This window comes from Pipra filicauda, unplaced genomic scaffold (assembly GCF_003945595.2).
Source record: "Pipra filicauda isolate LSUMZ 115617 unplaced genomic scaffold, ASM394559v2 scaffold80_size11013439_pilon, whole genome shotgun sequence".
NCBI classification, from domain to species: Eukaryota; Metazoa; Chordata; class Aves; order Passeriformes; family Pipridae; genus Pipra; species Pipra filicauda.
The window spans coordinates 8997786-9013695 of NW_024104987.1; the positions used below are offsets into that span (position 1 = coordinate 8997786).

The 15910-nt window shown below is 41.6% G+C and overlaps 1 protein-coding gene across 3 annotated transcripts in view; it reads left to right on the forward strand.

Moving 5' to 3' along the window:
- Window positions 1-15910, forward strand: part of TBCD (tubulin folding cofactor D) — a 118550-nt gene that overhangs the window by 51865 nt on the left and 50775 nt on the right. For all 3 annotated transcript variants that reach the window (XM_027715648.2, XM_039390352.1, XM_027715649.2), the window contains 3 exons: window positions 7734-7791; window positions 12279-12308; window positions 15627-15712. In XM_027715648.2, coding sequence (XP_027571449.2) covers window positions 7734-7791; window positions 12279-12308; window positions 15627-15712 — 174 coding nt within the window. The remainder of the gene's footprint in view (window positions 1-7733; window positions 7792-12278; window positions 12309-15626; window positions 15713-15910) is intronic.

Here is a 15910-nt window from a genome sequence, read left to right on the forward strand (position 1 = left end):
TTGAATACATGAGAGAATTTGTTTTCTCTTTTGATATCCTGTAGTTTTATAGAGTAGCCCAGTCCAGTACCCCACTTAGCAGTGGATGGAAGCATGTGTGTGTAGTTCTTTTTCAGTCTGTGGTTTCTGTTTCAAAAGACTTTCAAAAGTAAAATCTTCAAAATATTTCCAAATCTGCAATACTGCAGTGGTGGACTGGAACTTGGTGCATCTTTTCACTTAATACTGTGAATATTTTTGCAGATACAAACTGGTTTTACCTTTTTTCTTTTGTCTCATGCTTTCCCTGCCTCTTTGCCTGTGGGATTCTCTCTTTGGTGTTTGGTCTTTTTGTTGGCCACACACTGGCTGACATTTGAGGTGTCTTTAATGGGTGACTTGCACTGCAAACACACAGAGGTGGCTTCTAACAGTTTTTCTTGGCACACTTTTAGGACAACCATTGCTAGCAGCAACTCAGGCATCTTTGTCCCTATCAGAGGAATTTTGATCAGTGGTCATTTAGTATTATCTTTTTAAAAGGAAAAAAAAGTTTGGACTATCCACTGATCTGTGCTCCTGTGTATGTGGTTGAATTTTTAGGGGCTGCTTTCAGATTGCTGACAGAATTATTTCAGTGTCATCCAAAAAGCCTGGTTTGGAAACACAGTTACCTACTGAGCTCAGCAGGTTTCCAAAGAATATGTGGCTGTTTCTTTCTTCTTTAAAACCTATTTTTAAAGTTCTTTTGAGACAGCCTGTAAATCAATCCATTTTTGTTCCTTGATCCCAGTGCACTGTGCCCTGGCTGGTCTCTGCTGTTCTTCATCCTTGTAGCCTCACTCTCCAGTGCTGGCCCTTCAATGCAGGGTCACCCAACAGGTCTCTGACCTGTGTGATACTTGCTTCTGGGGTTTTTTGAGACCTTGATAAAATCTTTCTAAGAACCTGCTGTTGAACTTCTGAAGGCCAAACACTGTTTTTCTTCTTTTTTCCAAAGTGAGCAGACAAATGCTGAGACATTTTAGCCTGGTTCTCTGATAAAACAGTTTCATGTTGTTCTGGTGATGTTCCATCTGGAATGGCACGGATACTAAAGGAGAGGAGTCTGGTAACACTGAGCTGTGCTAGGATGTGATGCCATCCACTGTTTTGGGATAACTTTTGGAAAGAGAATGTGGAACTCCAGAATAACCCAGCTTCACTTAGGCATGCTAGAAACAGTGATATTTGCCACAGCAAATTAAAGAGATATTCTGTTTTGAAGGGTCATATTTAATTCCCTTCTAGCTGAGTTCATGGTAAATTATATATGGTGTGAAATTATTAACTGAGGGCTCCTAAAGATGTGTTTGTACAAATATGATAAACACCAAAGTCTACTCTGTGTTTGCATAGGGACAAGGGAGAATGGTTTTAAACTAGGAGAGGTTTAGATTAGATGTTAGAGAGAAATTCTCACTGCAGAGTTACATTTATATTCTCACTGCCAGCAAATCTTCAGGACAAGTATAGCCATACCAATACTAAAGTTTGGTTCAAATCTGGTGATTTTTGTAGATTTGGTCAGCAGCCTGATGAAAATAAAATCTCTGCTTCCATCCTCTGAGTTGGACAACATTAAGTTTTCTTTCAGGATCTATCAAGCTTATTGCTTGTGAAACTTAAAAAAAGCCCAATTGTGGGTGTTCTGGCCTTCCCTTCCTCAGAATTCTGGTCTGTTCTGTTTATCAGAATTTTTCTTTCATGGTGCTTTGAGCAATATATTTCATTTACTCCTTCCACCCTGCTGTGCTGCAAAGCAGTGTTGCTCTCCAGAGGTTTGTTTGCAAGCTCACCCTGGGGATTTCTTGGGGTTTGTGCTGTTTTGTTTTACTGTCACGAAGCTGTTGGTGGCAACTCGTGGACAAGTATGAAGGAAGTTGTGTTTCTGAAGAAGTTCCTGTCCCTTGGCCTGTTCTGGAAACAAATTCTTCTTTTTTTTTTTTTAGGAAAGTGTCAAGTGACAATAATTGATATCCCTCTGCCTGTGGTTGTAATGGCAGTGAACGCTGTGGCTGTTCCAGCTATGACAACTTCAGTTGTTGGGAATAAGTTGGTGGAATGGAGTGAAAAACAGGGTGGACAGCCAAGGGGAAGCTGAAAATTGCTCATGAACAGCTGTAAGGTGGTGTGGTTTGTAATGTCTTAGTTTTCCAACGAAGCTGTTGTTTTGAGAGCAGAGCAGAGAAGTATTTTGGCAAGTATTAACGCTATATAAGGCTTTACTTAAAAAGCTGTGTGGTTCTGGTGGCCATACCTTTTCTGAATGTAATCAACTCCTGAAGGTAGAATTGCCACTCCAAAGAGAAATGGTGGAAAAAAAAAATATTCAAATAAAGTATGACACACAGTTTCACCTATTGTGTCAGCAAGCCGATAATTACACCCGGCTTTTTTTTAAATCTAGCCTTAGGTGTGTCACTGTTTTACTTAAAGAAGAGTCATACTTCTAGCCACAAGCAAATTGTTGCTACCCTTAAAAAAATGCAGAACTCAGCATCTTGAAACAAAGTGCATAATATCCATTGTGAGCTGAACTACACAGCAAAAAACATCTGCCTGGATAAGAATATGTGCTGGGAGATTCTTAGAGAAAAACAGTAAACCCCTTCCAAACCTGCAGTGAGTGATTGCAGTCCTGAAGTGCTGGCTTTGCTTGGTGCTAGGAATTGCAGAAGGCTTATCCTGCATTCCGTGTTCAGCTGCTGGAGGCACGTGGGACCCACCTAGGTACCAAAATACAGAAGTGCCACATAAACTGGGTCCTGCCCTGCATCCCCCTAACAGCAGTTACAGATTAAAGCAGAGGGGACTTCGGGGTGGGGAGATTTTTTTTTTTCTTTTTCTTGTATCTTTATGTAATGGAAAAACATTGTTTTTCTGTGTTTTCAATAGTCAAGGGACATAAATACTTCACTTCGGACTAGTGAAAAATCACTTTAAACTGCATAAAGTCACATTGTTTTAGTAAAATTTCTAACAGTGCTTTAAAAGAAATATCTGTCTCCATGTTCAGTGACAGCTGTTTCTTCACTGATTTCTTATGAATGTTCTGTTAAGTGGTAAAATTAAGTTACAAACTGGAATTGCTGTAGATCATAGATCAGCCCTTCTCCTTCCTGACCTTCTCACTCTTTTAAGAAAGAAAAAAGAGAACACTTAATAGAAATATGTGTCCAAGAGTATTTCTAATTGTACTTGCTCATATTTTTACATGGCAGTGTTTTTTCCCCATCCATATTTCAACAAGATCCACTTGCTCCCATCTGCTTAATAGTTTGTTAAAGTCTAGTTTAACTGGTTTCTAAAATCTTGCCTCATCTATTCAAACTACAGGACCACAAAAAGAAAATTCTTGGCAGTGTGGACGAAACTTCACTTTTGCAGGGCAGTGTTCCTCCTTTTTGAGATGCAGGCACTGAAGTTGCTGTTCAAACATATCTTTATAAAAGCACCATTTGTCTGAGCTTTGTTTCTCTCCCAGTCTCTACATGCACCTCTCCTCTTAAGCTTAACCTGTGAGGAAAGTGAAACAGAACTTAATGACTTGGAAATAGGGGTAATTTGATTCCTGCCCCCTTGGGTGTGGAAGTTGCTGTCTGTGAAGTGGCAGGTGCACACACTGAGGAACTGAACTGTTTTGTTTAAAACCCAAACAAAAAATAAAAAGGAAAACATACTGCTGCTCTGTTAGACAATTATAGTGATTAAATGGTTGCTGGCTATCTCCATTGTTTGGAGCTGTGCAGAGTGGAGGTTCCTTTGCCTGTGGTTGGGGTGGGTAATCAATCCCTGGTGGTTGCTGAGGGAGGGGGGATGATGGAACCCTGGCACACACAGGGGGAGCAGGGCTGGAACCCTGGCACACACAGGGGGAGCAGGGCTGGAACCCTGGCACACGCATTGGGAGCAGGGCTGGAACCCTGGCACACGCAGTGGGAGCAGGGCTGGAACCCTGGCACACGCAGTGGGAGCAGGGCAGGAGGGTGGCCGTGGCTTCCCTGCAGTGCGTGTTGGGTTGGCAGGAGGGGGGAACGGGCAGGTGTGGCTCTGGATGGATGATGGAGCTTGCTCCAGGGCAGGATTGTCCTGCAGAACTGGGGAAATCTGAAGCATTGCTCTGAGCTATGTCTTGTACCATGATGAAATATGGAGAATGGCTTTGTGCTGTTGTGTTCCTCCCGAGGAGAGCTGTGTGCTGAAGGCACTTGGGTAAAGTGAGCTCCTGCAGGGCCATCACAGGCCTTTTTAAAATGTGTTTTATTTCAATAGCAGGATTTGTAACTCCTGTTCTAAGCATTTTTCTTATTTCTCTTTTCTACACGTGTATTCATTATACTTTTACCATTTTATTCCCAAAATTTGTCATTGGAATGACCCACTGAACAGTGTAGGAGGGTGGGTGGCCAGCGGGTAGTGTGAGAGCTTGGGCTGAGCTGGGTTAGAGGGACTGCCAAAGCAGGCAGTGTGGAAGAGGGAATGGCCACTGCATTTCTCCTTCTCCTCAGACCTTCTCCTTGCCTAGATAAACAGAGGAATTAAAGCTGAGACAGGAATTAAATCTCGTTCCCCAGCAGTGCAGCTGGAACAGACTCTTTCACTCGCTCCTTCCCCTGCGTTGCTCCTGCAGTGGTGTAACAGCTCTGTGGGATGAAGTGAACAGGGAATCTACTCTGCTCTCGAAAATAGAGCTGGCAAAAGAAAAATTAATTGAGCCTACGTGTGTTTTCATCACCCAGCTCACTGATTAGCAGTGGCATGACTGGAGGGGAGCAGAAGAGGCTGTTTGCAGCAGCAGTGCTCAACAGCCCCGACTCTGACTCTGATCTCACCTTCTTTCCTTGACTTGCTTGGATTGTTCAAACCCATTTTGCTTGTGATGGTTGCTGTGCCTTCCCTTCCCTAATGTATAACAGGGAGGAGAGTTTGCTGCCCTGTTGCCACTTAGACTTTCCCCTTTTAGGGCTCAGGAAGGAAATTCTGGCTCTGTGCCGAACTGGCAAGAGGTTTGAGAGTTTATTTTTCTCTTCCCGCAGCTTCAGGGTGGCACAGTGGAATGGGTGGTAGCAGATTCCCAAGGGTTAGCAAAGAATCAGCTTCTTGCTGCTTGTGGCTAATGGAGACTGGAAGTGCCTGCTAGGGGTGACAAAGGGAATTCAGGTTTGTTGTCTGGTACATCTGGAGAGGGTAACCTGGTGTTTCTGCTGTTTCTGTGTTCTGATGTCTCTCACCTGGTCAGCCTCTGCTGTCTGGTTCTTCCCACCTTCTCAGGGAAGGGAATGACATCCACGTGGGTGGGGGAAGTGCCCACTGGCATACTTGGAGTCCTTCTAACTTTCCCTGAAGCCAGTTAGGTGAGTCCTTGGAGGAGCAAGGAATGGATGAGGAAGAAAGGGAGAGTTATTAGTTGACTGATAGAGTTGCAACTTACTTTTTAAAGTCTGTTTATGTTCACTGTACACTTGAATGCTGCTGTTCATACAGGCCCACGTACCTCAAGGAACTGGGGAAGGTGTTCATGGAGACTGGAGGATGCAAAGCCGTGCTCTGCTCCGCCTGGCAGCAGGCAGGTGTGGTGCACTTGGGGCAAGTCAAGACATGATCCTTTGAGTAGCTTAAAAAAATACCCCACTTGGTTTGACATAAACAGTTTCTTTATGTTAGGAAATCCTGGTGCAGTATCACATAAACTCCCACGACGAGGCAGACGGGTGAAGACACCTTAGACATGTTTCATCCTCGGCACGTTGCCCTCCCCGCTAATCCCTGAGCCTCCCGGTGGGAATGGGCCTGAAAGAGTTATTTGTGGACTTTGATAAATTAAAATACTTCATTAAAAGGATTAACATAAAGCAGTGACTGCTGTATAAATGGGGCTGTGAGGACAATGACAGAATTCCTGGGGTTTTCTGTTTTGTTTTACTCAAACACAGTGTGCAGTTGCGGCACGGAGTAACTCGGGTGGCATCCCACAGACATGGTGTTGCTGGTTTGACTTACACAGGTTTGTCCTGAGGCAGCAGAAGAATAAGAAAAAATGGAGAAATGCAATTTCATTATAAGCTGAGCTCTTGTTTGATACAGTGAGGGCAGCACTTGGGATTCTGAACTTCCTGGTGCGATGAGGGGTTTTTTTATGGGTGGATTTTTTTTCCTCTTCAGGAAAGATCAACATTGAAATCCTGCATAACTGACAAAATACTGTTTTAGCTTATAGTCTGTAAAATGGGAAATGTCAGGGAGAAATTTGCTTCTTTTTGCTTTCCAGGATAATTTTCATCCAGTTCCATAGTTTTTGAATGTTCTCTAATTAAAAGGTTTATGGGAGCTAGTCATGTCATGTAACCATATACTTCTTAAATGTCCTTTTAAAATAATTTTTAAGTCTCTCTGTGTGCCAGAGAATTAGCAAGCATGGTATGAAGATGATGTATCTGACCCAGCAGTTTTTCAGCACTGAGCCATGTGTGCTGCTTCCTGATGGAATACTTCCTGAACATTTGCTCTTCCAGTAGCTGTTGTTTGGATGACCTCCTCTTTCCTCTTGTCTTTGTGCAGAGGGGGGAATTGCTCGTGCAAGTAGCAATAAGAAAGCATTAACTGTCTCTAGAACAATTTATTGGGGTTTGTTTTCATTTCATTCTGCCTTTCTGTCTCTTGTTTTCCTTAATGGAGATAAACTGAAATTACAGAGGCCAAGCTGACTATGCATTTCAGGGAATTTGAACAACACAGTATTCATCACTGTAGGGAACTGATAGCCACTACCCAGGCAAGCTTGATATTATCAGTGTAATTAATATCCTTATGCTGAAGCAAAGCTATCTTGAATTTACTTTTCAGCCAGTATTTATTTCCGGTTTTGCCTGGAGTCAATAAATAATGTAATGAAGAGTTTCAGGGTTTGAAAGGAATAATTTTCTGCTTAAATGATTCTCCTGAAGTGATGTTTATTTGTTGCTGAAGTTAATTGAATGCTGGAGGTGGATTTCTAAAGCTGTAGACTGCCTGTCCTGGGATATATTCTCCCTCTCTTGTGTGGCACATCTTTGAACAGCAGTTCTTTTGAGGCAGGAGAATCACCCTGTGCGGGGTCACCAGACTTCATGCATGAAGAAATCATTTGGTACAATCATCCTTCTGTATCTGCAGGTCACCCTTTAAAAAAACAGCTTTGCAGTTTGTCTTGCAGGTCTCTTTTGAGCAGGATTTGCATATTGCTGTCTGATTTTTGTTCCTTACAGGATGGGACTGTTCTTGTGGAGAAAGCTGCAGGTTTCCATTGCTTAACTTTGCCTTGTGTTTAAGTCTTACCCAAGACTTGCTGTATATTTGGCTATTGAGAAACTGTATTTCCAAGTTTTAATTTGAAATTGCACTGTCTGAGTCTCACATTGGACATGGTCTTTATGCCCAAGTTTTAAACTCCTGCCATATTTAAACCAGAAAACCTCTCTGTGCAGTCAAACATATGTACATATTCCTTGATCCAGTGGGATGGCCACTGTCCATTTGTGCTGTGGAAAGTCCACAGCAAACGAGAGAAACAAGGAAGTATGAGGTTATTTCAACTCAGATTTTGTATTTCTAAATAATAATCTCCTTAGAGGACGTTCTGCCTGTTCTGCTTGGAAGGCTAAATGTTGAAATAATGGCATTGCACATTTCTTCTCATATATTTGGTACTAATGCTCAGTGTTTTATTTCCTCAGTGCATTGGTTATTGCTGCAGTATTTGATCGTGACGTTAATTGCAGAAGAGCTGCTTCTGTAAGTCACCACATTTCAACTTACCTGACTCTGTTAGTTTTTGTTTGTTTTCATTTAATTTAAAAATTTGTAGACTTGACTGTGTAGAACTACAGTAGAGGAGCTGTGAGCAAAAAAAAGTGCTTTTTGAGATCCTTAGAAATATTGTGTGAATTTAGATTTTAATTGGAATAATCCACAGATGCACATCTTGATTTATGGCCACAGTTAACAATCTGCTGTATTCTTGTCATGGTGGTTAAGATAAAGTATCTAAGGAAGGACTGTTTAGCATTTTCTGGTCACACCATCACAGACAAAAGGGTCCTACATAAAACACAGACTGGTGAGTTTTATGAGGCAACACTTTTCTGATTCTACCTCATCTGTTACTCTCTGCTCAGGGTAATTTCTAGAATAATGTCTCTCCTTCAAACATATTTTCACTTATTGTATAAAACTCTTTCCATAGGACTGGGAATTTTTAAAAGGAAGTGATAAATCCATTAGGCAGATTTATTATGTAGTTAATAGCACTGGCACCAAATTGTATTCTGTGGAAACTTTCTGCAGAAAATATTTATGCTGATGAGAATTGGGAAGAATGTTCCTAAGAGAAGGGAATGATGGAGAATTACAGAATTCTATAGTCATAGAATTTAAGAAGAAGAAAGAATGCACACGTTATCTTTGAGAATTTAAGTCTGTGTCTTGTATATATTGAACTTGCTTTCTTAAAAAAAAAAAAAAGCAAATAGGTAGTAGTTGTCTCAACAGAAAAACCAAATTATTGTATGTAAATGTAAAAAACCCCACCCTGTAACTGTATGAGCTCAAACCAGACCCAGGCAGTGTCTGCCAAAGCACCAGGTGCCTGTTCCTGACAATAAATGTCGCTGTGAATGTGTTAAAAAAAAAAAAGGGGCAGTCTTTTCAGTGTGTCCATTAACAAGTCTGTCTGATTTTTTTTGACTGAAATTTTGAAAGCTAATGCATTTATAGCACAAGAAGGGTTTCTCAGGGATACCTGGATAGCATCCTTATTTTTCCTGGCCACACCTCTGCTGGGGAGATGAAGCTGCTGAATGAAGCTGCAGAGTAATTGCTGGGGAAGTGAGTCAGTGGTTGTGCAACCCCAGCACAGCTCGGGGGTCTGGAGGCTCTGAAACCAAAGCCAAGGGGCTGGAGGTTGCTGAGTGCTCACAGAACATATTCTTCACATAGGTACAAATAGTGAATATCACCAGTGCTGCTCCTCCTAAACTTCAGCTCCTAAATTTAGGCAAAATTTGCTGTTCTTGGCTAATGTAAGTCACTTTATTCAAATCAATTCCTTGGAGGGATTTGCTTTCCCGAGAACTGCAACAAAGCATTAAGGAGCACAGGTGGTGGGAAGTGAATTATTTATTTATTTATATAGAAATTTCCCTTGGAATCAGGGATCATATATAAATAGAAATCTATAACACAATTGCCACTCCAAGTGTACTGCTTACCTTTAGTAGCTTCATCTGATTGTCCTGTGTGATTTTCAGTATGTTTCTACACTTAAACATAAACCAATATTTTGACCATGAACTATGGTGCTAAACCAGCCACTTTCACTAAATCTATGAACTTAGTGCAGCCTGAATATAGAAATATCTATATTTCTAGTGAGTATAAAACCCAGCATATTTTCTCCTCACTTTCCTCTTCTGCTGTAGCCCAAGTCCTTTCTGATTTAGAGCTGGTCAAAATTTGGAATTGCTGTTTGATGGGTAGTTATGAAAGTACCAAACCCTTTTCTCTTATTTTAGAAAGGCAAAGATATATTTTGTGTTTGCCAGGCATTCCTACGATTTTGAAGAAAAATACCTGGGAGTCCTAAATATTTCCAGTCATTCCTGCAGTTAAACACATATTTAAATAAACATGTTTTACTAGATTTTCCATCTATTACAATATGGAATATATTCTAATGCAGAGCACCAATAAAACAAAATAGAGAACAGAGACATTTTGAACCCCGAGGTTAAAGAGAATAGAACAAGACTGTGCTTTTGAAGCTCCACGAGCATTCTGGGCTGGCTTGTGCAACTCTTTCATGAATAATCAGTATAAGGAATAATCAGATGAATAAGTGATGTTGAATTGGACTCCATTCAGCTCTGCCATCTCAAAGAAAGGAGAGTTTTTTTTCCTCTTGGCTGAATGATAGTTTTTAAATTATCTATTTTTAAACAGAATATATTTAATGTTGTAATATTTTTTCAATTTTTGTGGGAAAGCAGAGTGTTCAGCTTGCCAGGCTAAGTCAGTCACCTTGGTTCTGATCTCATGGAATCTTTATTTAATATCTTTGTATCCAGTTTTTCCATCTCCAGAAGGGGATTGTATAAAAAATGAAAAATTATTCTTACAAAGCAGTCAAACTATTTGGCATCCTTTAGGAATTTGAAGTTGTTTGAAAGTGTGACTGAATTAGTAACGTTTTCAGTTACTGAAAATCTCTGAAGTATTACAAAGAAAAGTCTTTTGTGAAAAAGGAGGGAATTCTGTGAACATTAAATGAGCTTTCTGCACAATGGCTGGTTTGCTGCAACATTCTCTCTAGGCCCCTACACATCTTTTCCCAGTTATTTTGCCACAGTATATTTCAGTCCAAGGGCATGGGTTTATTGTAAGGACAAAACTCTCACTGGTTTGCAACCAGATTTACATTGCTTGGCTATGATTTTGAAAGAAAAGAAGGCTTTGCAGATTTTATATCATTTAGGCACTTGTCTGAGCAGCACATTTTTAAAAGGAATTGTAATGCAGTGATTAAACTATGAAATCCCTTGGGTATGATGGAGAGTGTCATCTTCACTGAAATGTCCCTGTGCTGTTTAAAAGGGTCTCAATAGCATAAAGTATAGTATAAAATATAGGATATGCCTTCCATAATGTGTTGAATAATGTTAAATATAGCATAAAGTATAGCATATATCCTCAAAAATATATTGAGGGTCTCAATAACATTAAATATAGCATAAAGTACAGCATATATCCTCAAAAATATATTGAGGGTCTCAATAACATTAAATACAGCATAAAGTATAGCATATATCCTCAAAAATATATTGAGGGTCTCAACAGGATAAAGTGGGACCTAAAGCTGATGAGGAAGTAGGAAGAAATAAATGATTCAGAGTGACATGAAATGATGTCCTGGCAAATCCTGACTGGGAGCTTGTATTGGGAGTGAGGTAAGGAGGGGAAAGGCCTGTGTCAGTCTGGGCCCATCATTCAGCAAAGAGCAGACCCAGGGCATCTCTGCAGCCCCAGCTCCTGCTCCGGAGGCGCTGGATGTGATGCCCGAGGCGATCCAAAGCCGGAGAGCCCGGGGGCACTGCTGGCAGAGGCAGGGGGGTGGGGGGGCTCCCCAACCTGTGCTACGTGTCCTGAGCTGGAGATGCCGTGAGCAGGAGCTGAACCTGCCCGGGCAGGTCTGCAGGGACTGAGCAGGATCACCCCAGGAAGGCTCCGAGAGGCTCCGGCTCCGTCCCGGCTGGTGCAGCCCTGGCTCCACCTGCGCAGCGGGTGCCTTGGGGAGCAGGCTGAACCTGTTGTTTCCACAGGTGGATTAACACATGGGTGCTGTATTTATGGAGGAAATACAGAAGCTCTGTCTGTCCAAATTCTTGTGGTATTTCAGTAAGGATTGGGGCTTCCCCCCGTCTGTTAAATACCAGTTAACAGTTGCTGTCCATCACTGGAGAGCTGTGTGTGCAGAGAGTGACAGTTCCTCGGAGAAATGTCCAGGAACTATCATCTCCCCTCCCTGAAAAGGGTTAAAATTTGCAGAAGTTTTTATTAATACTTAGAATTACAGCCTTTTAAGGAATGAAAAATGATGAGTGTTTTTTTGAGAGAGGGAGAAAATTCAAGTAGGAAGTAGGGAATTAATTAGGTTTTATTCTGTGTACCGTACAAGTACAGATTAATTTTATGGTTGTTTTTGTTGCATTTTGCAAGAATTTGAGTTTATTTAGTGCAAAACACAAGAAATGTACATGAATTTTGTCTTAAAATTTCAGGGTGCTTTCAGACATGTACTGTGCAAATAAGTGCTGCAGCCTCAATGTTTTTTGCCTGAAGTTTTCACTGACAAAGAATCAAACTTTGCCCACTCTCAACAAGTGATGTTGAAGCCCAGACAAGAGTGAGCTGTCTCAATTTCTGTTGTCTACAGGCACTGACTTTCAATCCCAGGGCGAAGCCTTGTGTCACTACTCCAAAGCACTTGTGTGGGTGTGACTGGTTTAATAAACCTGCATTCTTAAACCTACGGCTTGGGGAGCACCCGAACGAGGAGATGCAGAAACAGAAAAGCCCCGCGGGCTTGTTCTACTGACAGAGTTTACTTTATTTAAAACAGAAAAGCCATGGGTCATTTATATTGTTGTGTGTTTTGAATTCATCATCTGGTGTTTATCAAAAAGCAAACCTGACTCGTTTTGGTGTGTTTGTTCTCTGTTCCTTAGGCTGCCTTCCAGGAGAATGTTGGGAGACAGGTACGGTGACTTCCCTGCATCTTCATTCATTTGTGCCTCGGAGCTCACTGTAAACGTGGAGTACCTGAAATCAAAACTAGACACCGTGGCTTTGGAAAAAATTGAGTAAAAGAATGTCACAAAAATAATTGTTTTCATTATGAGCAACAGGTTCTAGTGGCATATTTCTCTGAGATGTGAGTTTGATTTTAATGTTCCAGTTTTGGAAGAAGGGGAGCTTTCTGGTAATTTTCAGTCCTTCTGAAAAGCAGTATCAGCATTTGTGACAGCCATGGTACACCCTGCAAGCTGCAGTGCTCTTAAAACAGGAAAAATGTAGTGTTGTTTGTTTGTTTTGGTTGTGTTTTTTGGGTTTGTTTTGTTTCATTGACTTTCTCGTTTTCAATAGAAATAGAACAACTGAAGTGTGCTGTGCAGTCATTGCTGTGGTTGGTGGTACCCCAGTGAACCAGGCTTAAGAGTCTTCAACTCAATTTTTGGGTTTGCCTGTTGTACCATACAGATATTTTGAGAAAGCTGGTACTTCTGAAGGTACCCAAGTGCTTTGAAAAAAGGTATTGTGGTAGGTTCTGATGTAACTTAGCAACATGTAAGTGATTAAAATGCTCAGACAACTTTGATTTTCAACCTGGGAGGAGAAGCAAGTAGGGTAAAGACTTGGATTTCCTGGTTTCTCATCAGGAATTAATAAAACTGAACATACAACTGAGAGAGGAAGAAAAGGGGGGGGACTGGTTCAGTTAGTGACAGAGCAGGTCATGTGAGCGTGGTCAAAGCAATTTTGTTATCAATAAACTGCTCTTTAAAAGGGATCTTCTGTGCTGTAAGACAGAATATTATTCCTTTAGAACTGTGAGTGTCAAGCAGTCTGTTTCTATCCAGTGTGTGCATTTCTAGATAGAAGTAGTTTAACAGCAGAGAAAGGGTGCAAGAAGACCCTGGAAGAGGGTAGGGACTTTCGGTGACCTGACCCAGGTAGGTCTGTGATAAGCAGAAGTCAGTGTGACTCTTCCCCGGGTCTGTAGTTCCTGCCCTGGAGAGGTTGGGCATCACAGAGCAGCTCAGCCTGGTTCCACCATGTGAGGTGCTGAGGGAAGTGAGTAACACCTTACCCTGCCTTCAGCTCCAGGTGAGGGAGGGCTCCTGGGTGCTGCAGGTTTAAAGTGCTTCCATGTAGCAAAAATTTTGTGGAGTGTTTTATTTCTTAATTAGAGGAGCACAGTCCAGGTTAGTTTGCAGCCAGAAAGGTTCCTTATGGACTCTGCTCTGACCCACCACTCAGATGTCTTGGTGTTGGTAGAACACACATGACTTCAGCTTCTATGTTGGCACATTAGCAGTGAAACAGTCAGTTTTCATGGCAGAAAGGACACTGTCAGTCTCTCCTGCTGGTTCCTGCAGAAGTTCAGAAGTTGAACCATGCCTTGGTGCCTAGGAAAATGGTTTCTTAATGAGCAGATCCACCCTCTGGAGTTCTCTCCCCGGATGCAGTGTGTTAAAAGACACCCTTTCTCTGAATTAGAAGGAGCTAAAACATATTTTCCAGCTGAGGTAACAATGCTGATAGTTAATAGGTAGAGAAGAAGGCTGCCCTCACCTACCCCCTGCTTCCTGCCTGCTTCACCTTTGTAATTCCACATGTCCCAAATCTGGAGCTTGCTTGTGGCCACTGAAGAAGCCATTAAGTAACTTACACTGTGTGGAAATGGGAGCTTTGAAAAACGTGGAGAATTTTTTAAAGCATAAATAGTGAGAAATGCACCGACTTCTAATAATACCAACTTTCATATTGGAGAAGTTTTCAGTGTTCTGACAGAATAGAAGCTGTTGGCTGTTCCTGTGGAGCCAGGCTCTCCTGCTGGCCATGACCTCTGTGCTCCTGAGCTGGGAGTCAGGAATGCTGCTGTCTCACCAGCAGGCACAGTGGCTCCCTGACCTGTGGTGAGGTGGCATTGAACTGGCACACTCACAGCTGAGGAACAAATAGCAAGGTCCAGCTGGCAGCTAGAACTGGAATTATTTGGCTGTGATTTTCCTTATGTAGGGTGCATCCTTATATATTCCATTGCATGCCTTGCTGTTTGGCCTTAAATCATGATGAGGTGTTTCTCATGTACGTTTTTGTCCCTAATCACTGTTTCATGAGGTTTTTGGACAGAGCATTCATTTCAACTTCGAGTTATCAGGGTGTCCCTTGGATAAGCCATAAGTACTCTGTCTCTCCTTGGTTCAGTCAGATTCCAGGCCTGGTTTGGTTTTTGGTTTGGATCCCTGGCATTATGCTTCCCAGCCCGAGATCTCCAGAGCCCCTGGCAGCTCCCACTGCTGGCAGGATAAACTGCTTCAGTGGCTCAGGCTCAGATCGAGAGATACTTTCCACTGGTTTTGCATGGCTGTGTCCTAATGTGGAAGGGATGAGTGAGCTGTAAACAAACCAACCTGCATCACATCCCCAACCTGTACTTCCACAGAGCCTCATTCCTTAAACACTCTCCCAGTGTCCCTTCTGGAAGCGAGCAGGGTGTCTGTCACTTGGCTCTTTCCCATTTTGCTTCATTTTGTCTCATGGATGCTTTGCTGCCTCTGCTTTTCCAAAACACAGCTGTGCTGTGTAATGCTCTGTTAAACCAGCCAGAGCCAAGCAAACTCTGAATGTCTGAATTGTATTGCTTATATATACAAAAATTCAAATTTCTGAGTGGAAATGTCATATTTAGAAAGGTAATTTATTCTCTAGAAACAGACTGGCTTGGGCAGGGATAGCAGAAGTAGGATTCAGTCTTTCAGGCTTTGCTGGGAAACAGTTTGCTTTTTAAAACCAAACCAACCCCAATTTTTTGGTTCATTAATCAGTCATAAAACGTATGTATAAGTATTCTTCATGGGATGCATTTCTGGCTGCCCAAATCTCTAATTTTATACTTCATAAAACTCGCAGCAGATCCTTGTGCCTTCACATAAACTGGAAACATGTTTGTGTTTACCTGAACCTCCTTCCAGAGGAATCATTCTCTGGGTACATACATAGTCATGCATTCACCAAGTACATATTTGGGTATGACTGGAAGGTGTGAAGGAGCTATTGCATAGGTTACTGTCTGCTGCCTTTTACCTGGGCTGTTTATCATTGACTCACAAGCAAAGTGAGGTATTTTGCTGTTTATATATTCAATATCCTTTATGTCTTTGGTACAAGTGATTTTACTGTAAATTAAATTGTATTTTTTCAGTGCTTGGGAGAGTAGCAGGAAATTTGTTTTCAATAATGTTGCCTATTTGGAAAGTATTTTACACTTTAAAATAATATTTTGTTTGTAGGGCACTTTTCCCCATGGCATCGACATTCTCACTGCAGCTGATTATTTTGCTGTTGGGAACAGAGTTAACTGTTACCTCACTATAAGGTAGGTTTCCAAGCATTAGTTTTCCTAAACATGAGGGACCTCATAATGAAATATTTGTCTGGTTGTCTCACCTTATGGAACATTATGTTTAACACTGATGATTTCAGATAAATTAAAATCGGATTTTTATTTCTGCCTCAAACTGATTATCCTGTGCAAAACAGAGTGAAAATGTGGCCATGGTTTCCTTGACTACGA